The 23,584-nt window shown below is 47.5% G+C and overlaps 2 protein-coding genes and 1 long non-coding RNA gene across 10 annotated transcripts in view; 2 read left to right on the top strand and 1 right to left on the bottom strand.

Annotated features, from left to right (window-relative positions):
- G3BP1 (G3BP stress granule assembly factor 1) overlaps positions 1 to 2,001 on the bottom strand; it is a 29,034-nt gene extending 27,033 nt beyond the window's left edge. For 5 of the 8 annotated variants that reach the window (XM_078363490.1, XM_078363500.1, XM_078363503.1 and 2 more), the window contains exons 1-2: positions 1,794 to 1,876; positions 1,162 to 1,295 (exon numbers count right to left, since the gene is read on the bottom strand). The gene's annotated coding sequence lies outside the window, so the exon portion shown is untranslated. Of the gene's footprint in view, positions 1 to 1,161; positions 1,296 to 1,793; positions 1,877 to 1,917 lie in introns of those variants that run through there. The other 3 variants (XM_002744408.7, XM_008988421.5, XM_035288980.3) reach the window with 2 other exon arrangements.
- A 352-nt stretch (positions 2,002 to 2,353) lies between these two features.
- LOC144581135 (uncharacterized) lies at positions 2,354 to 6,583 on the top strand. Its single transcript, XR_013531654.1, has 4 exons — positions 2,354 to 2,426; positions 3,280 to 3,518; positions 5,778 to 5,895; positions 6,568 to 6,583. It is a non-coding gene; the product is annotated as an uncharacterized LOC144581135 (long non-coding RNA).
- A 102-nt stretch (positions 6,584 to 6,685) lies between these two features.
- On the top strand, positions 6,686 to 22,354 carry ATOX1 (antioxidant 1 copper chaperone). Its single transcript, XM_054252383.2, has 4 exons — positions 6,686 to 6,779; positions 13,609 to 13,684; positions 19,174 to 19,344; positions 22,218 to 22,354. The coding sequence occupies exons 1-3, from the start codon at positions 6,774 to 6,776 to the stop codon at positions 19,296 to 19,298; spliced, it is 207 nt and encodes a 68-aa protein (XP_054108358.2). The 5' UTR covers positions 6,686 to 6,773; the 3' UTR covers positions 19,299 to 19,344; positions 22,218 to 22,354.
- Positions 22,355 to 23,584: the final 1,230 nt, after the last annotated feature.

Genomic DNA, 23,584 nt, shown 5'->3' with positions numbered 1-23,584 from the left:
TTTTACCTCAAGCAGTAATAAAATTAGCTGGACTCGAGCTTAAACAGTTTAAAAGTAGGTCATTCTACTGTTTTTCCATTTGACAGCCTAAATTGTTCATCCTTAAGTCTAAATTAAAATGTTAATTCAATCGTTAACGAATATGTAAGGGCAGGTAACTGGAATTGCTACACCAGGCAAGTTCCCCAAGTAAATGTTACTTGGAACATTGTTATATTTTAATGCTGTTATAGAAATATGTTTATAGAAAGGGTTTCTAGAACATGTTTACAGAAATGTTTATGTTTATAGAAGTGTTTCTGTAACACAGGAACATTTATTTCACTAAGCCAAGGAGTATACTAGCTTTCAAATAATCTAAAATATGTTAACTGTACTAGAAAAATATAAACTCAAGTCCCTGAAGAAATAGAGTATAGACAAACTTTCATCCACAGAAGACCTCGACACGTGTTTTTTCCAACACGTCTCCAACACCAGTAATTAATCAAGCGTGACACGCGCCACACAGATCAAAAGTGTACCGTAACCGGGCACTAGCCTTTTCATTCCAATTCCATATTTTAACCCACAGATGCTGGTGACATCTGAAACTCGTCGCTTTGTATCTCATTTCCTTCAACTATAATTGTCTCAAAGTCTTTCTCCAAAAGTCTCCTCCAAATTAAAAAAAGGCAGAGAAAAAAAAGATTCAACGTCTACAACCGAGCCTAACTCCCGGCTGGCGGGAATTTCCCATCACCAACCTGAGTTTCAAACCAGATGAGGAACACCGTCCACGTTCATTTGCACTTACTGTCTTTTTCCCTGCTTTTTTCCAGAAGCTACTGTGGCGGCACATCTACCCACAGCCTGTACGAATACACGCAGAAAGCCCAAACCCTTCTCTTTGTCACATTCCCACTTCCAACCCTTGTCTCCCTGGAAGCCCAGAACTCGCCAAGTACAAATGCCGCCGCAGCCTTCTCGGCAGGTGGCCTTTTGAGCTGATGCTGCCTCCAGAGACAAGTGCTCTGGGGGCAAAGAATAAAACAGACTTGGAAGGGGGGTGGGGGGCCTGTGAGTCAGAGGGCCCGGCATCCCCGCCCTTCCCGTGTGAGTCTGTGACCCCGCTCTCCAGCCCCGCGCCTCGGGCCGCTGCGGAAGGATGACCGTACCTACCTCGCCGGCTCACTGTGAGAATCAAATTAAAGGCAGAAAGTGGCTCCGCACTGTGCTTGGCACATAGTGAGGGCGTGGAAAAAAACATTCGTTGTTACTATCGCTCCGTGCACTCGCTGCTCCCTCATTCCTCCCTGCAAAACCGAGGACACTTCTGCTTCGGGGGCCGCAAGACTCCAATCAGACTTTAGTGCTGTCCCCACCCCTAAACGAAAGCCTACTTCTGGTCCGGACCGACTGGATCCCTCCACTAGGAGAAGAAAAAGACTCCGCGGGCGCGTGGCGGAGGAGGTGGCCGGCGGAAAACGCTGGGCGCGGGGCCCCTGGCCCCCGAGACTGCCCCGGGGCCCGGGCGGCGGCCGCGGCTCACTCCCGCCCCGCGTGGCAATTGGACGCAGCACGCGCACGCGGCGGACACGGCCACGCGCCCCAGCCGTGAGGGGAGGGGGAGCGGAGACCCGCCGCGCGCCCGTCCATTCGCCGCGCGCGCCTGCCGCCGTTGGGGTGGGGGTGGGGGTGGGGGACGCGCCTGGCGCGGCCGCCGCGAACGCCACCCAGACTTCTCCCTCTCACAACTGCTGCCGCTTGGCTTCGTCCTTGGGCTTCCCTGCCCCGCCCACACACTGGCGTACCTGCGCGGCTAAGCTGGAGAAGAACTAGCTCTGCTCCACAGCACCGAGGATGGCAGAAAAGCCTCACGCAACTGCGTCCGCACACACGCGTGCTCCGCCGCCGGTGTATATAACTGCCACTCACCCTAACTTGTTGCGGCCAGGTTGGGCGAGGAAATGACCAATCCCGACCGCGTCCTCCGCGCTCTTCGAACAGCAATTGGGTACTGAGTCGGGATGAAGGCGTAGCTCTTGATTGGCTTTCACTAATGCCTATGAGATTCTGAGGATCTCGTTTCCCTAGTAACAGATTGGCGTTAAGAGAGACCAATAACCGAAAAGTATAGTGGAAAAGCGGGCGAGCAGGTCTTTGACTGATACCCAAAATAGCCAATAAATGGAAATGACTGCTCTTATTCGTTAACGCGTCTTCCCTGGGCGGAGATCCGTTTTCCATGCAGGAGCGGTTGCTCCACAAGGTGGGGCCCGTGTACTTTGGGGAAGTAAACCCCAAGCAACTAGAAGGCGGGCGCCCGAGAGGCCAAGAAAGCCTGTCGCCAATCGCAACGCCGGAAGGAGCTGATTGACACGGAGGTTGCGCTGCTCCGAAGAGACCAAGACCCAGGTCCGCCGTGCCCTCTGGGCGGTTGTGAGGTTGTGTAGGCTGAGGCTTCTGCCCTTTTTTCTTTCTTTCCCTTACTTGTTGGGTCTGGCCTCTGAGGCCCCTACCCCGCCTTTTCAGCACAATTTGGTACCCGGGGTGCCAAGTGGCAGAGTTTCCCGGGTTGCTTTCTTCTTTTTTATAACAACTTTTTTTATTCCGTGCGGCGGCAGAGAGCCTTGCGCGCTATCACCATTAGTCAGCACTGCTGCGGGGCAGAGGGAGGAGAGTAGCTCCCGCGCCGTTCCACCGGGCGCTTCAGGGCGGGCGCTGCGGAGCGACCGCGGGCGTGTGGCGAGGCTCCCTTTGTGGCGGCTGAGGCATGGTAGTCGCCGCGTCCTCCGGTGGAGTTTGGGCCCTCGCGCCACGTCCCGAGCCGCACCAATATTGACAACCTTGAATTGCTGGGACGAGAATAAGCGGGCGGGGGCTTATTCTCGTCGCTACGCCTTTAAAGGGCAACTGGTCCACTCCGTCTGGCGTCTCGGGCATTGCCCGGGCTGCGTCTCAAGGCTGGCCGGGCCCTCTGGGACACCGTGGGCATTTTCTATGGAAATAGCTTTGGTTCTCAGCCATCGGGCACAGGCACGCCCCGGTGTGTTCTCGTTCCAGGCATGTGACCAGGCGGGAGGGTCTCCAGCGGAGTTTTGCTGAGAATTTTGGAAATGAAGCACGTGGAGCCCCGGGGGGGCGGGGAGGGTGGAGGGAGGGGCGAGCCGAAGGAGCACGGGCGCCGGCGGCAGCCTGCGGGGAGCCGGGCACACTCGCCTCTTTGCGCGGGACTAGCCCGAGCCTGAAACTCGGGAGGCCCAGGAGGCGAAGTGAAAGTCCCTTCTGGTCCCTCAGGGCCCCACTCCCGCAGCAGCCGGGCTCCGTCGGCATCGGTGGAGCCCCAGGCCTAAGTCTGAAATGAGCTTCCCGGCTCGCGGTTTCCCGGGCGCTCCCAAAACCAGAGAACAGTCCCCAGGAGACAAGCCAGTGGAAGTTTCCTGGAGTAGGGACTCTCCAAGATCCTGTTAGCCCTGCAAAGGAACCTGGCCTTTATTCTGAGGGCCGTGGAGAAGCCCTGCAAAGTTTTTTAAAAGGTAGACTAAGAGATTGGCATTTCACAACATGACTGTCCAAATGGAAAAACTAGTAAGACTGGCGAAATTGAACATTTACAGATTAGTAATTTAACCCAGGTGACTCGCGATGAAGGACATGGCTACTCTTCACTTTCAGAGGGAGTTTTAAGTGATGAAGAGCTTTTTGCCAAGCAATTTTTTTTTTGAGATGAAGTCTCGCTCTGTCACCTAGACTGGTGTGCAGTGGTGCCATCTCGGTTCACTGCAACCTCCATCTCCCAGGTTCAAGTGATTCTCCTGCCTCAGCCTCCCAAGTAGCTGGGATTACAGATGTGTGCCACCATGCCTGGCTAATTTTTGTATTTTTAGTAGAGACAGGGTTTCACCGTGTTGGTCAGGCTGGCCTCGAACTCCTGGCTTGCCTCGATCTCCAAAAGTGTTAGGATTAACAGGCGTGAGCCGCCGCTCCCGGCAGCAATTTAAATATCTAGTAAAATGATGTCTATCCCCCAAAACAATAATGTTGCTTCTTGGTTGATAGCCACGTTTGTTTACAAAGACATGTGCCAAGATTTTCACTGCAGCTTTGTCAGCATTGTTAAAATACATAAAAACAGGCCGGGCGCGGTGGCTCAAGCCTGTAATCCCAGCACTTTGGGAGGCCAAGGCAGGTGGATTACCTGAGGTCAGGAGTTTGAGACCAGCCTGGCCAACATGGTGACACCCCGTCTCTACTAAAAATACAAAAAATTAGCTGGGCGTGGTGGCATGAGCCTGTAATCCCAGCTACTCAGGAGGCTGAGGCAGGAGAATTGCCTGAAGCCAGGAGGCGGAAGTTGCGGTGAGCCGAGATTGCGCCATTGCACTCCAGCCTCAGTAACGAGAGCGAAACTCCGTCTCAAAAATAAAATAAAATAAAAATACGTAAAAACAGAACACTTAATGTTCATCAATTGACAAGCTGTTTGACAGAGATATATCCGTAATATAGAATATTAAGCAGCAGGCCAAGTACAGTGGCTCACACCTGTAATCCCAGCATTTTGGGAGGCGGAGGTGGGTGGATCATTTGAGGTCCGGAGTTTGAGCGATCAGCCTGAGCAACTGCGAAACCCTGTCTACAAAAACAAAAATTGTTTTTTCAAAAATTAGCTAGGCATGGTGGTACACGCCTGTAATCTCAGCACTTTTAGAGGCTGAGGTGGGAAGATCATATGAGCTCAGAAGGCAGAGGTTGCAGCGAGTGGAGATCTGTACTCCACCTTGGGCACCAAAGTGAGACTCTCAAAAAAAAAAAAAATTCTTCTTGAAAAAACTCTGCAAAGAGTTACTAATAGTCATTGCAGCATTGTTTATAGTAGAAAGGCAGAAAACAACCAAAATATCTGGCTGTATACTGGTTAGATACAGTACTACAAAACAGTATTCTTACAGTAGACTGTCATGCAACCATACGGAAAATGAGGTAGATCTACTTGTATAGTTACAGAGCAGTCTCCAAGAGATAATCAGGAAATGAAGGAAGCAAAGTACAGAATAATGAGAAAAGTATGCCTGGATTTGTATAATGAAGAGGGATAGCAGGGGATGATTACGTCTGTTAAGACATAGGTATTGCTTTAGTTATCTACACTACACATTTGTTCTCATATGTTTTTGCTGTTGTACGTGCAAGGTATGTCTGGAAGGAGTCACCAGAAAATGTTAGTGAATATTAATGGTTATTAATGGGGACAAACTTTGACTAGGACAGTAGAAAGTCTTAGTTTTCATTCTGTACCCTATAATACTGTGTGATTTCTTCTTCTCTTTTTTTTTTTTCTTCGAGATAGGGTCTCACTCTGTCACCCAGCCAGGAGTTCAGTGGCACAATTATAGTTCACTGCAACCCGAACTGTTGGGCTCAAGCAGTTCTCTAGCCTCAGCCTTCCCAGTAGCTATAGGCATGCATCCATCATCGTACATAGCTAATCTTTTTTGTACAGACAGGGTCTCACTTTTTTACCAGGTTGATGTCAAACTCCTGGCCTCAAGCAGTGCTCCTGCCTCAGCCTCAAAGTGCTGGGATTACAGGTGTGAGCCACCGTGCCTGGCTGTGTGATTTTTTTAAAACATGTCTGTATTATTTTAATTAGTGTTAAGTAGATTTTAATCATGATATGAGGAACTATAATATAGAAATTTTGATCTTTAAAACAAAAGGGATGTAATACATTAGCACTTGCAGGTAGGTATATGAAAGGGGTGTTTTGGGGGGCTTTCTTGTTTTTGAGACAGGGTCTTGCTCTGTCATCCAGGCTGAAGTGCACTAGCAAGATCACAGCTTACTTCAGGCTTAACCTTCTGGGCTCAAGTGATCCTCCCACCTCAGCTTCCCAAGTAGCTGGGACCACAGGTATGTATCACCAAGCCCGGCTAATTTTTTAAAATTTTGTAGAGATAAGGTATCACTGTGTTGCTCAGACTGGTCTCAAACTCTGGGCTCAAGCCATCCTCCCACCTCAACCTCCCAAAGTGCTGGGACTACAGGTATGAGCCACTTCACCCAGCCTTACAGGAGGTTTTGAAAATGAGGCATCCAAGTTTTTTTGTTTTTTGTTTTTTGAGACGGAGTTTCGCTCTTGTTACCCAGGCTGGAGGGCAATGGCGCGATCTCGGCTCACCTCAACCTCCGCCTCCTGGGTTCAGGCAATTCTCCTGCCTCAGCCTCCCGAGTAGCTGGGACTACAGGCGTGCACCACCATGCCCCCACCCCACTCCAGTCAGGCCCTGCCTCCGCTGCCACGACAGTTCCTCTAACCCTGCACTATCACGGCCTGCATCCTTCGCGGCATCCTGCTACGTCTTTTCCACTGCTGTGTCCTAGATAGCTGGCGCTCAATAAATACTGACTGGGTGAATAAATGAGAGACACTGTCCTTTTAGGGATGGATGGATCAGTCCTGGTCAAGGCAGTGACCTTCTTGTATTTCCTAACACAAGCTTGACCCGAAGTAGACGTTTTGAAAAAGGCCGACGGTCGATGGAGGCCAGCGCAGCGCCCCTCTCACCTCCTCTTTCCGTCCAGGCAGGGTGACCACGGGCTCAGGCAAAGGGAAGGAGGCGGTGCGTCTGGCTGCGATCCGGCCCAGAGGGGGCGGGGCCTCCGGGACCGGGCTTTCAACGCGCACTCTCGGATGCGCAGCGGAACCCGCCCTCCGAGCCCAGAGAGGCGCTGCTGCCACTGCCGCCTTACCGCCGCCGCACCGCTGCCGCACCGCCGCTGCCTCAGTCATGCCGGTGAGTGGCTACGCTGTCCCCGCCGCGCAGACTTGCAGTCCCCGGCTTGCACCTTGGCTGCACAGCCGTTTGGCTGGATGCTCCTCTTGAAGGGCTCAGGCCTCGACTGGAGCTGCTATTGTCCCCCGGCTTACCCCACCCAGCCCCCAGCTTTTGCGACCCTCCAGAAAATGGAATCCGAAGGGAGTTTAATCTAGGAGCCAGGCTTCAAAACGTCGGAGCTAGAAGGCCTCCAGGGGGCGACAAGCCCACGCCTTCCCTGCGTACACGGAGAAACAGACCCCGAGAGAGGGCAGGGGGTCGCTTAGCAGGAGGCGGGAGGTTACAGACGGGCAGGAACTGAGACGCCTAGTTCCTGAGCCTTCCTCCTGGCTGCCCTGCCCGCGGAGCTGGCCTGAATGAGGGTGGTGGGGAGGCTCTGGTCAAGGGGTGGACCCGGTTATTGCCTCACGGACCTGGCAGGTTTTCAGAGGTTTATGCTTTTCTTCATTTCCCTGCCCACTCTGGCCTACTTTCCAGGTCAGCTGTGGGGGACCCTGAATGGAGACACTTTCTCAGCCTGAACCCATAAGCCCCAAAGAGGTTCAGGAACCCCCCGCCAAGTCACCAGTTGCTCAATGGCAGAGTCTGGGAAGTCAGTCTTAGCCTGCCTTTGCAGATCACTCAGTCTTATCACACATACCTTGCTGCTCATGGCCTCATTTTTTATAAAAAGAATTGAGGCCTTTGGCAGATGAAAATATAAAAAGCCCAGCAACTTATTCCAGGTCGTGTTGAAGTTGGCAGAGCCAACTTATCCTTAGGCTTCCCATCTCTCCAGCCTGGTCACATGGGAGGGGCCTGGCAAAAGCGGTCACACCGGCTTGGGAAGAAGCTCTGATCTCAGTTACATCTTGGTTAGGGTCATGTGGTGTTTTGCATTTTCTTCAGGGTGCCTAACTCATGGCTTTGGGTCAGGTGGATACCCAGAAGTATCTCACAGATGCAATCTATCTTAGCAGCCTGTCTTTTGGGAGCTGGCAGGTGACTCTGAGGTCCCCTGGGCAAAGCCACAAATGTCTCAGGTGTCATTTCCCTTGAGCCTTGCCAGGTGCCTTGAGACAAATCCTCCAACAACAAAGTATGGACAAGGAATCTGATAGAATCAGCCCTACCAGTTGAGCAAATTGGCCTGAGGCAATGGTAGAAGACAGTATTAATTGCCCTGGGGCTGGGAGAGTGAGGCCACCAGGTTTTTTGGTGGGGGGTGGCAATGAGGAAAAGGCCAGCTTGATGATCACTGTATTCTGTGTATTTTTCTGTGGATTTTGACAAACAAAAGACCCTCTGGAGCAGATGATGGGAATGAGGAGGGCACTTGGCACCATGTACCACTCACTAGATGAACAGCTGAAGGAAGGAGGGTGTTAGTCAAGGGACTGCCTCAAAACTGGAAAGGGAAGAAAATATATATATGTGTGTGTGTATGTGTATATATGTGTGTGTGTGTGTGTGTGTGTATAATTGGAAGAGTGTGTTACCTGAGAGTTTTCTCAAATGTCTGAGAGCACAGGGTTTGGAATCCCAGAAACCTCTGAAAATCTGTGCCCCCAGCTTGCCAACTGGGTGACCTCAGGCAAGTTGCTTTACCTCACTGCCTTGATTTCCTCATCTGTAAGATAGGGACAAAAACTTTAAGTTCACAGGACTGTTGTTAGTATTAATTGGAAAAATGCCAGTAAAACATGTCACCCAGCCACTGACATATCTAGTCCCCAAGAAACGGTAGCTCCTGTGTAGACGCAGGACAAATAGGCTAGAACTATAGGCAGATAAAGCCAGGCACAGTGACTCAATGCCTGTAATCCCAGCACTTTGGGAGGCCCAGGTGGGCAGATCACTTTAATGCAGGAGTTTGAGACCAACTTGGCAACATGACAAAACCCTGTCTCCTCAAAAAATACCAAAAATGAGCTGGATGTGGTGGCCTGTGCCTATAGTCACAGCTACTTGGGAGGCTAAGGTGGCAGGATTGCTGGAGCTGGGGAGGTTGAGACTGCAGTGAGCCATGATCATGCCACTGTATTCCAGCCTGGGTGACAAAGTGAAAGAGAAACCCTGTCTCAAAGAAAGAAAAAGAACTATAGGCAGGCAGTGTTCAATCCCATTTTAACAAGATCTCACTGGTTAAGCATTGAGGTTTTAGAGACTGACTATGTCCAATTCAGTTCCTACTCCCTAGCTGAATCACTGCGAATGGTGAACTAACTCCAAAACCTGTTTTCTCATCTGTCAAGAAGGGATAATACTAGTACCTGCCTCATGAGATTGTTGTGACAATTAAGATAATGCATGTAGAGTGTTTAGAACAATGCCTAGCACATAGTATACATTCACATACTAATATTAGTAAACATTAGCGTGTTCAAGGATTGAATATCCTGAATATTTGAAAAAGAATTTCTCTTCTCGGGGAGACAGTCTGGACAAGATGACTCCCTCTTCCCCACCCTCCCAATTCTGAGATTCTATTAAAGAATTGTTCCTTGGGAGGCCGGGGCAGAAGGAGCATGACAAGGTCAGGAGTTTGAGACCAGCCAGACCAACATGGTGAAAGCCTGTCTCCACTAAAAATGCAAAAATTAGCTGGGCGTGGTGGCGTGCACCTGTAATCCCAGCTACTCAGGAGGCAGGTGAATCACTTGAACCCGGGAGGCGGAGGTTGCAGTGAGCCGAGGTTGTTCCACTGTATTCCAGCCTGGTGACAGAGCGAGACTCTGGCTCAAAGAAATTAAAAAAAAAAAAAAGAATTGTTCCAGGTGCAGTGACTCACGCCTGTAATCCCTGCACTTTGGGAAGCTGAGGCGGGTGGATCACGAGGTCAGGAGTTTGAGACCACCCTGGCCAACACAATGAAACCCCATCTCTACTAAAAATACAAGAAAATTAGCCGGGCATTCCGGTAAGTGCTTGTAGTCCCAGCTACTTGGGAGGTTGAGGCAGGAGAATCACTTGAACCCAGGAGGCGGAGGTTGCAGTGAGCTGAGATTGCGCAACTACACTCCAGCCTGGGTGACAATGCAAGATTCTGTCTCAAAAAACAAGCAAAAAATAATTGTTCCACCTACTGACTTTTAAATCCTACTGGCTTTTAGAATCTATCCATTTTATAAGTCTTTATAAAAGACCCCAGAGGCCCTGAGGAACCAGGACTACCCAGTTATGCATCCAGGGGTAGAGCCAATCTTGAGATTCTCCTATAAAGAAATGATTACTCTGTCCATGAAATAGATTTTCCATCACTCTCAAATTTATTTTTGCCCCTCAGAGGTGGAGGAGGAGAGCACTGAACTGTAATGTTTATACCCAGAAGCTGGTTTCTTGCTTCTGACCTTTGTACTGTGGGGGATGAGACCTACTCCCTATAATCAGCAGCAGAAAGCTTCAGCTATCTGTTGCCATTAGGTCCTTGGGCAGCAAAAGACTGTGCTCCCTAAAAATGTGTTTCTAGTTTCAGAGCTTCTGCTGAGAGTCAGGGTTATGAAGGCTGGCGGTGCACTTTGCTGTTCCAGAACCAGCAAGATTTCCCTGGAGTGAAGAAAGCGTAGCTTCATATTCCATACTCAGTAGTTATTTGCCACATGACTGTAGGCCACCTAGTGAACTCTTGGGAACTTCACTTTCCTCCTGAGTGAAGTAAGAAATAGCTCTCTTTCCAGGCTCAGTGAGGACTAACTTAGATACTATATAAAGAGAATTTGACATATACTAGACAATCAATAGATTTAGCTCTTATGTTGATCTTGCAAACCCTTCAAAGCTTTGGCTCAGTATATAAGTGCAAACCACTGATGAATCTTGGTTTTCTGCTGGTTATCCTAGAGCAAGACTCAGCAAACTTTTTTTTACAAGGCCCATATAGTAAACATTTTAGGCTTCGCAAACCATAGGGTCTCTGTTACAAGTACTCATTTTCATTCTAGTGCAAAAGTAAATAAATGAGTTTGGCTATAGCTATTTTTTTTTTTTTTTTTTTTTTTGAGACGGAGTCTCACTTTGTCTCCCAGGCTGGAATGCAGTAGCAGGATCTCGGCTCACTGCAACCTCCAGCTCCCAGGTTCAAGTGATTCTCCTGCCTCAGCTTCCCGAGTAGCTAGGATTACAGACGCATGCCACCATGCCCAGGTAATTTTTGTATTTTTAGTAGAGATGGGGGTTTCACCATGTTGGCCAGGCTGGTCTTGAACTCCTGACCTCAGGTGATCCGCCTTCCGAAGTGTTGGAATTACAGGCGTGAGCCACAGTGCCCAGCCTAAAAAAAATTTTTAATGGAGGAGTGCATCATTTCAGACTGTGGCAGGAATGACTTTGGTGTCTTGTTAAAGATTCTGATTCCGGATTTCTGGGGAGGGACCTGAGATTCTGCATTTCTGAGAGGCTCTTAGGTGATGCTCATATTGTAGGGCTGAGGACCACATTTTAAAGACAAGATTTTGTAATACCTACTACAAATCCTTTTCTCCAGAATTTGTTATTGTTTTTGTCTTTGAATAGTCATGAAACAAGATGAAAAAAATTAGAGATGTTTAACTGCAAGAAAAGACTGATCATTTTCTTGAAGGCAGATTTTGCAGATTTGGCCTTAATAAAAGTAGTGGTTTAGTCACAAAGGTCAGACAGTCCAGCAGTGGAAAATCGAGCTGCTTTACTCTTGGTCTTGGTTTCCTCTGTGGAGCACAATGACAATCCAGACTCAGAGGTGTTTAGAGACTTGGACAGTGTTTGAGAAGCCACTTAACCACTTTATTCTCAGGCTTGTAGTTTTGCCTCCCTGTCTCTCCCCAGTAAGTTAAAAATGGCAAGTGGCAGAGCCCACACCACATCCACAGCCAGCTGAGGCAGGTGCCTGGGAGCTGTACTTTTCCATAAGTTCCCCAGATTTCTTCCTATGCACACTGAAGTTGAAAAAAATTGACTTAGCTAATACCCTTTTGGTATAGACTAGGGAACTGGAGCCCTTCTGGAACAGAGATTTTGCCTCCGGTTGTCTAGCAAGATATATCACTATACCCAGAATTCCAATGAGGTAATAGACTTGAAATATTTTTTAAGTGCTCCATGAAAAATGTAGCCATTCTTTTTTGAAGGGAAAGAGGAGAGACAAGTGGAAGAAATTAATCACCATAATAATTCAATAGCTAACTTTTTACCCATTGGAACCTAGTACTAGGCTCTAATTTCTTTAATGTATTAGTTATCTATTGTTCCTTAGTAATTATCCCCAAACTTTTTAGTATAAAACAACAAATATATTTATAGTAACTCACACAATTTCTGAGAATCAGGAATTTGGGAAGAGTTTGGCCTAGTGGCTCTGGCTCAGGGGCTCTCATGACGTTGCAGTTAGATGTTGGCTGGAGCTGCATTCAGCTGAAGGATTGACTGGGGCTGGAGAATCTACTTCCAAGATGGGTCACTCACATGCTTGTTAGTTTGAGCGTTTGGTCTTTCACTTTGTGACCTCTCCTTGTGGTTGCTTGAATATCTTTATGATTTGGTAGCTGACTTCCTCTAGTGTAAGTGATCCCAGAAAGAGAACAAAACAGAAGCCAGTGTGTTTTATGACATTGTTACAGCTTCAGAAGCCACGTAACCTCACTTTAAGCTGTGTTCTATAAAACACACAGACCAACCTGAGACATTTTTGGAATGGGATTGCTCAAGAGCATAAATACCACATGCAGAGATCATTGAAGCTATCTTGGATGCTGGCTACCACACTTAAAATCCCGTGTTCATCCCTTTCACAAATCTAGAGCGGGACTCTTATCCCCAATTTTCAGATGTGGAAACCAAGGCACCGAGAAGTAACTTAGATGATCTTGCAACTGGTAAGTGCAAGAGCTAGTATCTGAAGCCAGATTTGTCTGATTTCAGATAGTCTCATTTTCAGAGATTTTAAAATGAAGTATTGGGATAAGTAATCCTTGTGTGAAAGCAAAGCAAAAGACCCAGAATTTCAAACGAGCCATGTCAGTTATCCATTGACTCAAAAAATGTATTAAGCACCTACTCTATCCAGGCACGTTTCCAAGTATTAGGGATCCAGCAGTGAACTGAACAAAACCCCTGTCTTCTGGGAGCTTACCTTCAAACCCTTGATCTGTTAGATATTCTGGAGACTGTAGAGCTTACATGAAGACTAGGAGCCTGGGATCCCTTCCTGCCTGGCCTCCAGCCCACTGGAGAACCCAGGCAATCCTTTCTCTTCCCTGGACCCAGATGCTGCCTCTGAAAATGAGGCCCTTAGATGAAAGCAGAATCACTCGGGATAATGACTAGATATAACAGATGCCCCAGCCCAGACCTGCTGATGAGAACCTGTATTTTTTGCAAACTGCAGGTGACTCTAATGCAGAAAATAATTTTCTGGTTCATAAGTGGGCCCACCATATCAGCATTGTTCAGAGTATGAGGGCTCATCCCTGTCAGAGTTATTGGTGGCCCTGAGACAAAGCTCATAGCTCAAGAATCAAGTGTTTTGAAGATAGGACCAGGAAAAAAGCATTTTAAGTTAGATCTCCAAGTGATTCTATTCACTATGTGCCAGACACTACTAAAGGATTTATAGGGATGATTCCATTGAATACAACCTGTGAGGCAGAAACTCTTAGCTACTCTATAGTTGAAAAGACTGGGGTTCAGAAATAGTCTCCTGATGAATCTGATGCCAACCACATTCTGCCCAGTCTCTCTCCCTTCTATCTTGGCCTGGGTGGGCCTGCTTGCTGGCATCGTGTGTGGGTCACTCTGCAGGGCTGAGGTCATGGTCCCTCTTTGTTTGTTTCAGAAGCACGAGTTCTCCGTTGATATGACCTGTGGAGGCTGTGCTGAAGCTGTCTCTCGGGTCCTCAATAAGCTTGGAGGTGAGTGAGTGGCCCTCAGTTGGGGATGGGATAGAGGAGACAGATCCACTTGTGCCATGTTCCGATACATGCAGACATAGCAGGAGATGCTTAGGGTTAAGCTGATCATAACAGTAAAACTAAAATGTATTGGCACATGCCAAGTACTCTTGTTAGTTTCTTTTTTTTCTTTCTTTTTTTCTTTTTTTTTTTTTTTATTGGAGACAGAGTTTTCCTCCACTGCCCGGGCGGTAGTGCAGTGGCACGATCTCGGCTCACTGCAACCTCCACCTCCTGGGTTCAAGCAATTCTCCTGTCTCAGCCTCTCGAGTAGCTGGGACTGCAGGCACCTGCCACCACACCCAGCTAATTTTTATATTTTTAGTATAGACAGGGTTTTACTTTGTTGGTCAGGCTGGTCTCGAACTTCTCACCTCAGGTGACCCACCTGGGCCTCCCAAAGTGCTGGGATTACATACCTGAGCCATGGCACCCAGCCACTCTTTTTAGTTTATGAGTGGCTAATGTGGATCACATAGTTTAATCCTCACCACAGCCATTTCAGATAGCTTTTCTGACTAGCTCCATGTTAAACAGGAGACAGCTGAAGTTCAGAGAGGTTAAGTAACTTATCTGGGATCACATGACCAGTAAATGGCAGAGTTGGGATTTAGCCAAATTAACTAGTACTGCCAGAACTCGCTCTGGAGCCATGGCAGTACTAGTTAAAATGTTGGTCATCGGCCGGGCGCAGTGGCTCAAGCCTGTAATCCCAGCACTTTGGGAGGCCGAGGTGGGTGGATCACGAGGTCAAGAGATCGAGACCATTCTGGTCAACATGTTGAAACCCCGTCTCTACTCAAAATACAAAAAAATTAGCTGGGCATGGTGGCGCGTGCCTGTAATCCCAGCTACTCAGGAGGCTGAGGCAGGAGAATTGCTTGAACCCAGAAGGCGGAGGTTGCGGTGAGCCAAGGTCACGCCATTGCACTCCAGTCTGGGTAACAACAGCAAAACTCCATCTCAAAAAAAAAAAAATGTTGGTCATCTCCAGTGTGTACTGCATGGCACATCTGAGTGTCATTTTCTATTAACATTTTTTTTTTTTTTTTTGGACTGGGCATGGTGGCTCACACCTATAATCCCAGCACTTTGGGAGGCCGAGGTTGGTTGATCACTAGGTCAGGAGTTCAAGACCAGCCTGACCAACATGGTGATACCCTGTCTCTACTAAAAATACAAAAAAAAAAAAAAAAAAAAAGTGCTTTTATGCAGGGGGCGGGGGGGCGGGGGAGACAGAGTTTTGCTCTTCTTACCCAGCCTAGAGTGTAATGGTGTGATCTCAGCTCACTGCAACCTCAGCTCACTGCAGCCTCCGCCTCCTGGGTTCAAGTGATTCTCCTGCCTCAGCCTCCCAAGTAGGGATTACAGGCATGTGTCACTACACCCAGCTAATTTTGTATATTTAGTAGAGAGAGGGTTTTTCCATGTTGGTCAGGCTGGTCTCGAACTCCCAACCTGAGGTGATCTGCCCACCTTGGCCTCCCAGAGTGCTGGGATTATAGGCATGAGCCACTGTGTCTGACCTATGTTAAGATTTTTTTAAATGGGGCTGGGCACAGTGGCTCACACCTGTGATCCCAGCATTTTTTGGAAGGCTGAGGTGTGCAGTTTGCCTGAGCTCAGGAGTTCTTGAGACCAGCCTGGGAAACATGGTAAAACCACATCTCTACAAAAAATAGCAAAAGAATTAGGCAGGCATGGTGGCACATGCCTGTCCTTCCAGTTACTGTGTGGGGCCGAGGTGGGAGGATCACTTCAGCCCGGGAGTTTGAGGCTGCAGTTAGCAAGACCTGTATCCAAGAAAAAAGAGAGATTTTTTAAAACGATAACAATTTTTAAAATTTTGTCCTTTTCTCTTTACTTCAAAAAAAAAGTTTTTAATTAATTTTGAATCACTCACATGCAGATTTTTTTTTTTTTTTTTGAGATGGAGTCTTGCTCTGTTGCCCAGGCTAGAGTCCATTGGGGTGATCTCGGCTCGATGTAACCTCTGCCTCATGGGTTCAGATGATTTTCAGCTAATTTTTGTATTTTTCATAGAGACATGGTTTCACTGTGTTGGCTGGGCTGGTCTTGGGCTGCTGATCTCAAGTGATCCACCTGCCTTTGCCTCCCAAAATGCTAGGATTATAGGCATGAGCCACCGTGCCTGGCCCTGTAGATATTCTTAAAGCACCTCTTTTGAACAGCCATTCTCATCTAGCCTTGTCATTTCAGAGCTGGGGAAACTGAGGCCCAGAGAGGGCTGGGATCTGGCCCTGGGGCTGAATGAGGTAATAATTGAGTTGTGATCAGAGTTTTGGCAGTGCCTGCACTCAGTCAGCCTTTCTCAGATTTTTTCCTTTTCTTTCTCCTTGACATGAACTATCACAAAATTTTCTAAAAAAAATTTTTTAAACCGTAAATAATAATGATATTAAGTTTTCAAATGGCTTCCACATGGATGTGATCTTATTAGCAGTCCTCTGAGCTGTACTTTCCATCTTTGGAATGGGGATATTGAGGCCAGTGCTCAGGAGGGGAAGTGACTTGCCCAGAGTCCCACAGTGAGTCAGTGGTTGGCCTCTAGCCCTGTGAACTGGGATCTTAATATGAAAGAACCTGAGGCAGTGGAAAAAACCTGGCTGCTGACTTGCTACGTGACTGTGGGCTCTTCTTCCTTAGGCCTGGGTTTCCCCAGCTGTAGTATGGGAATTATATCTTGTATATCTGTATCAGCTTTTGCTGTTGATGCTTTTTTTTTTTTTTCTGAGATGGAGTTTCGATCTGTTGCCCAGGCTAGAGTGAAGTGGTGCAACCTCGGCTCACTGCAACCTGTGTTCCCGCCCCATGCCAGGCTCAAACAATTCTCTTGCCTCAACCTCCTGAGTAGCTGGGATTAAAGGTGCCCACCACCAAGCCTGGCTGATTTTTTTTTTTTTCTTTTGAGACAGAGTTTCACTCTTGTTGCCCAGGCTGGAGTGCAATGGCACAATCTCGGCTCACTGCAACCTCCACCTCCCAAGTTCAAGCGACTCTCCTGCCTTACCCTCCCGAGTAGCTGGGATTACAGCCACATGCCACCACACTGAGCTAATTTTTGTATTTTTAGTAGAGACAGAGTTTCACCATGTTAGCCAGGCTGGTCTTGAATTCCTAACCTCAGGTAATCCACCCACCTCAGCCTCCCAAAGTGCTGTGATTAAAGGCATGAGCCACCATGCCCAGCCAACCATATGATTTTTAAGGTCCCTTGCTGGAGGATCTGCCTTTGAGCTTCAGCGTCATCTTTTGTCCCCATCTTTTCCTACTGTCCCCTTTTGTGTGACCTCTTGAGAAGGGTCAGGAGGGTTTTCTGAGTTGCTTAGGACCCTAAAAGAACGATGCTAGGGCTGAGGAGTCACAGACTAGTGGCATCCTTGAGCTGGAAAGACCACAGGAGCTGGCCAGCCCTGACTCCTTCATATACAGATGAGGTAGCTGAGGCCTGTAAGAAGCAGGACCCGCCATCACCCCGTGGTCACCCAGCAAGTCAACTGTGGGGCCAGGCCTACAACCTGTTGAGTTTCCCTTTCTTTCTGCACTGTTTTGTCAGAATAAAACTCTAATTCCTCCCATAGGCTGCTGGGGAGCTTTAAATTGGCATATACATTTAGGAGAGTGATTTTGCAATGTCTATTAAACATTAAAAATGTGCCAAACATCTGTTGCCCCACAATTTCCATTCTGTGAATCCATGGTATAAAAATATTTTTATAAATTTTTTAAGACAAGTTCAGGTATGTTTACTATAACATTATTGTGATAGTGGTGAAACTTAGAAGCATCCTCAGTGACCTTTAGCAGTGGATTAATTAAGTAGATGTGTGGTACATCCACACTATGGAAGATTGTAGCTTTTGATAAAAGAATGGGGTTGGGTGCAGTGGCTCATGCCTGTAATCCCAGCTACTCAGGAGGCTGAGGCAAGAGAATCACTTGAACCCGGGAGGCAGAGGCTGCAGCAGTGAGCTGAGATCACCCCACTGCGCTCCCACCTGGACGACAAAATGAGACTGTCTCAAAAAAAAAAAAGAATGGGCCAGCTACAGTGGCTCACACCTGTAGTCCCAGCACTATGGGAAGCTGAGGCAGGTAGATCGCTTGAGCCCAGAAGTTCAAGACCAGCCTGGACAATATGTAAAACTCTGTCTCTACATAAAATACAAAACTTAACCAGGCATGGTGGCATGTGCCTGTAGTTACAGCAACTTGGGAGGCTGAGACGGGAGGATCACGTGAGCCTGGGTGTTCGAGGTTGCAGTGATTTGTGAATGTGCCACTGTACTCCAGCCTGGATAACACAGTGATACCCTGTCTCAAAAAAAAAAAATTAAAATTAATGAAGAAAAAGAAAAGTAAAATATTAGCAAGACCGGTTTATACAATGTGATACCATTTGGAAGAGTTATTTTTCATTTGTCTATCTGTGATAGTCTGAATAGAAGCCGTACTTTTCACAGTGATCTCTGGGGGTAGGATCAGTAGGGGGCCTTACTGCTTCTACATATATTTAGAAATGTTTGCTTTTTTGAAAAAAAAAATTGGCTGGGTGCAGTGGCTCATGCCTGTAATCCCAGCGCTTTAGGAGGCCAAGGCGAGCAGATCACTTGAGGTTAGGAGTTCGAGACTAGCCTAGCCAACATGACTAAACCTTGACTCTACTAAAAATACAAAAATTTGCCAGGTGTGGTAGCATATACCTGTAATTCTAGTTACTCTGGAAGCTAAGGCACAAAAATCACTTATACCCAGGAGGTGGAGGTTGCAGTGAGCTGAGATCGTACCACTGCATTCCAGCTTGGGCAGTAGAGTGTGTCTGTGTCTCAAAAAGCCCTAGTATAGAGCAGGGATTAACACACTACAGCCCATGGACCAAATCCTACTCACAGCCTATTTTTGTACGTTCAAGAATGGAATTATAAAAACAGACAGAATGGCTGGGTGTGGTGGCTCACGTCTGTAATCCTAGCACTTTGTGAGGCTGAGGCATTAGACCAGCCTGGCCAACATGGTGAAACCTCGTCTCAACTAAAAATACAAAAATTAGCCTGTTCTAGTGGTGGGTGCCTATAATCCCTGCTACTTGGGAGGCTGAGGCAGGAGAATCTCTTGAACCTGGGAGGTGGAGGTTTCATTGAGCTGAGATCATGCCACTGCACTCCAGCCTGGGCAACAGAGTGAGACTCTGTCTCAAAAATAAATAAAATAAATAAATAAATAAAACAATATACAACAGAGTGCATATGTGGCCCACAATGCCCAAAACATTTACCTCCTGGTCCGTTACAGAAGAAGTTTGCCAATCCCTGCTCTAGAGAAAAGGGAAGGGGTAGTTGTGAGTAGTAATTTAGAGCCTGAACTCTTTCTTGCTGTAACTGGGAGGGTCTCTGCTCCCTTTCCCCACACCCTGTTTCCTCTTCCTGCAGGAGTTAAGTATGACATTGACCTGCCTAACAAGAAGGTCTGCATTGAATCTGAGCACAGCATGGACACTCTGCTTGCAACCCTGAAGAAAACAGGAAAGACTGTGTCCTACCTTGGCCTCGAGTAGCAGGGACCTGGTCCCCACAGCCCGCAGGATGGACCAAAGGGGGCAGGTGGGTGAGGCTCCAGCACTTGCTGAACAAACCTGCTGCTCACACTTCTCATCAGAGTTAACACCTTGGCCTTTGAGAGCTTGAGTGGAGCAGGAGAGCCCCCGGGTTCTTTTCAATCCACTGTCCACTTTCTTTGGAGTGGTTACAAATATATGTCTAATGCAAATCACAAGTTCAGGGAATCCTTACAGCCCCTGTCATTGGACAGAGCACTGTGTAATGTCTCCCAGAGTCCTCTTTAGGATGTGGGGGTTGCATTTCATGGTTAGCAGGGTTTAAGTTTATAGTATATGACCCTAAGCAATGCACCTTTGGCTTCTTGATTTGTTTGTTTCTTTGAGACAGTGTTTCACTCTGTGGCCCAGGCTGGAGGGCAGTAGCTCTTCATAGGTGTGATCACAGTGCACTGTATACTTTAACTCCTGGGCTCAAGTCATCCTCCTGCCCCAGCTTTCTAAGTAGCTGGAACTACAGGCACATATCACCATGCATGGCTCTGGCTTTGATAAACTGACTATCTCATCAGAGTTGACACTTTTGCCTTGGGCCTTGTTCTCTTGTACCCTGACCAAGTGAGTTAATTCAGACTGTGCCACTCTCTCTACTTGAAACTGTTGTCAGCTTCCTGCACATGCCCTCCTTCCAGCCTGGTACAAAAACAATAGCATATCTGAGCTAGATGTTCCCTTCACTTTTATGTAATCCAGTGAGGCAGTAAGGGGCACTGTGCCAGCACTCTTCACTCTGGAACCAGACACACCTTATTCATTGATTCAGCCACAGTCTCAGCAGGGCCCTCCCAGCTGCCACTGCCCCTGTAGTGTCTTTGACTTGTGAACTACAATGATCGCCACATCCCTGATGTGACTTAGTGCCCTGACTGTGATTGAGAAAAATGAGGCCAAGAGAGGGAAAGTGATTCAACCAAAGCCCCACCCAGGTGAGTGGCAAAGGCAGGAGGACAGTCAGATATCCTGAATTGGATTTCTGTAACTGTTACTGGTGGCATTGTCCCTGTGAATGGGTCCTGGAGACCCTCCAGATAGGAGCCAGCCACAGCTGACTGATAGTTCCTTCCCAAAGGTGTACATTTGGAACCTGAGCCACAGCAGTGCTCTGTGTATGTGGTGACATCAAATGCAAGTCACAAGATGTCACAGGCATCTGTTTTTGTCATGCACTTTTCATCCATAGCTAGAACCCATGTGCAGGAATGAGCCCAGGATGAATAATAAGGAATCCAGAATTCTTTTTTTTTTTTTTTGAGATGGAGTTTTGCTCTTGTTACCCAGACTGGAGTGCAGTGGCGCAATCTCGGCTCACCACAACCTCCACCTCCTGGGTTCAGGCAATTCTCCTGCCTCAGCCTCCTGAGTAGCTGGGGATTACAGGCACGCGCCACTATGCCCAGCTAATTTTTTGTATTTTTAGTAGAGACAAGGTTTCACCATGTTGACCAGGATGGTCTTGATCTCTTGACCTCGTGATCCACCCGCCTTGGCCTCCCAAGTGCTGGATTACAGGTGTGAGCCACTGCGCCCGGCCCTCTTTTTTTTTTTTTTTTTTTTGAGGCAGAGTCTTGCTCTGTTGCCCAGGCTAAAGTGCAGTGATACGATCTTCGCTCGCTGCAACGTCTGCCTCCCGGGTTCAAGCGATTATCAGCCTCATGAGTAGCTGGGATTACAGGCACCTGCCACTGTGCCAGGCTAATTTTTGTATTTTTAGTAGAGATGGAGTTTCACCATCTGGCCAGGCTGGTCTCAAACTGGCCTTGTGATCCACCCCCCTCAGCCTCTCAAAGTGGGATTATGGGCATGAGCCACTGTGCCCAGCCTGGAATCTAGGATTCTAATTCTCATTCTCTCCTCATTTCACACTGACTTTGGACACTTTTTATATTACAGAGATTTGTTCTTCCCAGCTGTAAAATGGAGCTAAAACCTCCAACCTGCTTTCCTGCCTTGTGGGGGTTGCTGTGCAATTTCTCCACATATGAAGGCTTATCCTCTAGGGAAGTAAAACATCAGCAGTTTCCAGCATCTTATAGAACACCGTTTCTTACATCCTACCTCCACCCCTAGGGTTTTGTAGGGAGGGTGAGTGGATGGGGCTCTGGACCCTCCAGAGCTCCCAGACAGCCCTATTGGGCTTTTCTGTAAGATTGTATTTGATAAAAGTGCCCTCTAACAAGAAGGAATGGAGGGAGAGAAGGAAAAAACCTCTTCCTGAGCTAGCTATATACATGGGGGAGTCCTAATGCACACATCTTAGATTAGAAACTCTTGGCCTGGGCATATGAACTTTTTTAACTAAAAAAGTATTATCTGTTGGATGTAAACCACATGAAGCTTAATGTGGTTTTCTCATAGGAAACATGTTTTCTCATGTTATTGATATGAAATTCACAAGATATTATAATTAACTATTTTAACCCATTTATGCTGGATGTTGCACCTTTTTATGTGTGAAAAAATCAAAACTTGGTGATGATCTTGAGCAGTAGGATATAAGTTAATTCCCACAAGTTTAGCGTTCCAGTAATGGAACACTAGGCATAAATGGGTTAAAGTTTATCATTTAGTGGCGTTTGGTACATTCACGATGTTGTACGACCACCATCTCTCTCTAGTTTCAAAACTTTTTCATCATCTCAGAAACACACCCTCTATCCATTACACAGTCACTCCCCACTCCCCATTTCTCCATTCCCCAGCAGCCACTAATTTGCTTTCTGCTACTCTGGACTTGCCTACCCTGGACATGTCATGTAAAAGGAATTACATTATCTTCGGGCAAGGTTTATTGCCTTTGTAATATTGCTATGTGCACAGCAGGTGGCGCCTTTGTTCCAGCTAACTTTCCATCTTTCCTAGGCTCCTGATCCTCCCCTGGCTTCCAGACAGACCTGGGACTTGGCAGTCTTGCTGAGCAATGGTGTTCCTGCAGAGACCCTCAGTTGTTCTGTTCCTTTCTAGCTTCCTTGAAATAAAATCGAGCTGCTTTTGTTGGACATGTTGTTTTGCCTGGTCTTGGTGTTGCTCACATGTAGTTGGTTATGTTTACTTGGGTTTGAGTTTTGACAGTTCCCACCTGGGAGTCAGACACCCTGTAGATTCTGATTCTTTGCTGTGTGATCTTTAGCAAATCACTTATCCTTTCTGGGCCTCATTTTTCCTCACCTGTAAAGTGGAGGCATTGACCCAGATCAGTGATTCCTTTTTTTTTCACCAGTTTCATTAGACTCTATATTTTGAAAAATTTTTGTGTATCAAGTGAATTGCACAAAAGGTTATCAAATGTTAAGGCAAGTGGAATAGTGGGAAGAGGCTGTGGAGACAAACTTCCTGGGATAGAGTTGAAGCTCCAGTACCTCCCAGCTGGGCCACTTAACCTCTCTGTTCACAGACATAAAACGTGATGATCGCATCTACTGCAAATGGTGGTTGTGGGGATTAAATGAGGTGATACATGTAAATTTATTAGAGCAGTGATTGCTAGTTAAAAATCACTTGGATTTGAAGGGAACACTAATCTAGCAGTAAGAAAGAGATAGGGTTTCACCATGTTGACCAGGTTTATAATCCCAGCACTTTGGGAGGCCAAGGTGGGATCATAAGCATGAGTCACTGCAACCAGCCAAGTGGATCTCATATACTCTTAAAAGGTATTGAGGATCAGGCCAGATGTGGTGGCTCACGCCTATAATCCCAGCACTTTGGGAGGCCAGTGTGGGTGGATCATGAAGTCAAGAGTTTGAGACCAGCCTGGCCAACATAGTGAAACCCTGTCTCAACTAAAAATACAAAAATTAGCTGGGTGTGGTGGCGGGCGCCTGTAATCCTAGCTACTCGGGAGGCTGAGGCAGGAGAATCATTTGAACCCAAGAGGCAGAGGTTGCAGTGAGCCGAGATTGCGCCACTGCACTCTAGCCTGGGCAACAGTGTGAGACTGTCTCAAAAAAAAAATTATTGAGGATCTCAGCTAGATTCGGTGGCTCACGCCTGTAATCCTAGCACTTTGGGAGGCCAAGGCAGTGGATCACCTGAGGTCAAGAGTTCAGGACCAGCCTGGCCAACATGATGAAACCCCATCTCTACTAAAAATACGAAAATTAGCTGGGCCTGGTGGCGTGTGCCTGTAATCCCAGCTGAGGGAGGAGAAGGCAGGAGAATCACTTAAAGGAGGCAGGGGTGGGGGATGGGAGTGGAGGTTGCAGTGAGCTGAGATCACACCACTTCAT

Source organism: Callithrix jacchus, chromosome 2, assembly GCF_049354715.1.
Source record: "Callithrix jacchus isolate 240 chromosome 2, calJac240_pri, whole genome shotgun sequence".
Classification (NCBI taxonomy): domain Eukaryota; kingdom Metazoa; phylum Chordata; class Mammalia; order Primates; family Cebidae; genus Callithrix; species Callithrix jacchus.
This window is presented reverse-complemented; position numbering and strand designations above follow the sequence as displayed.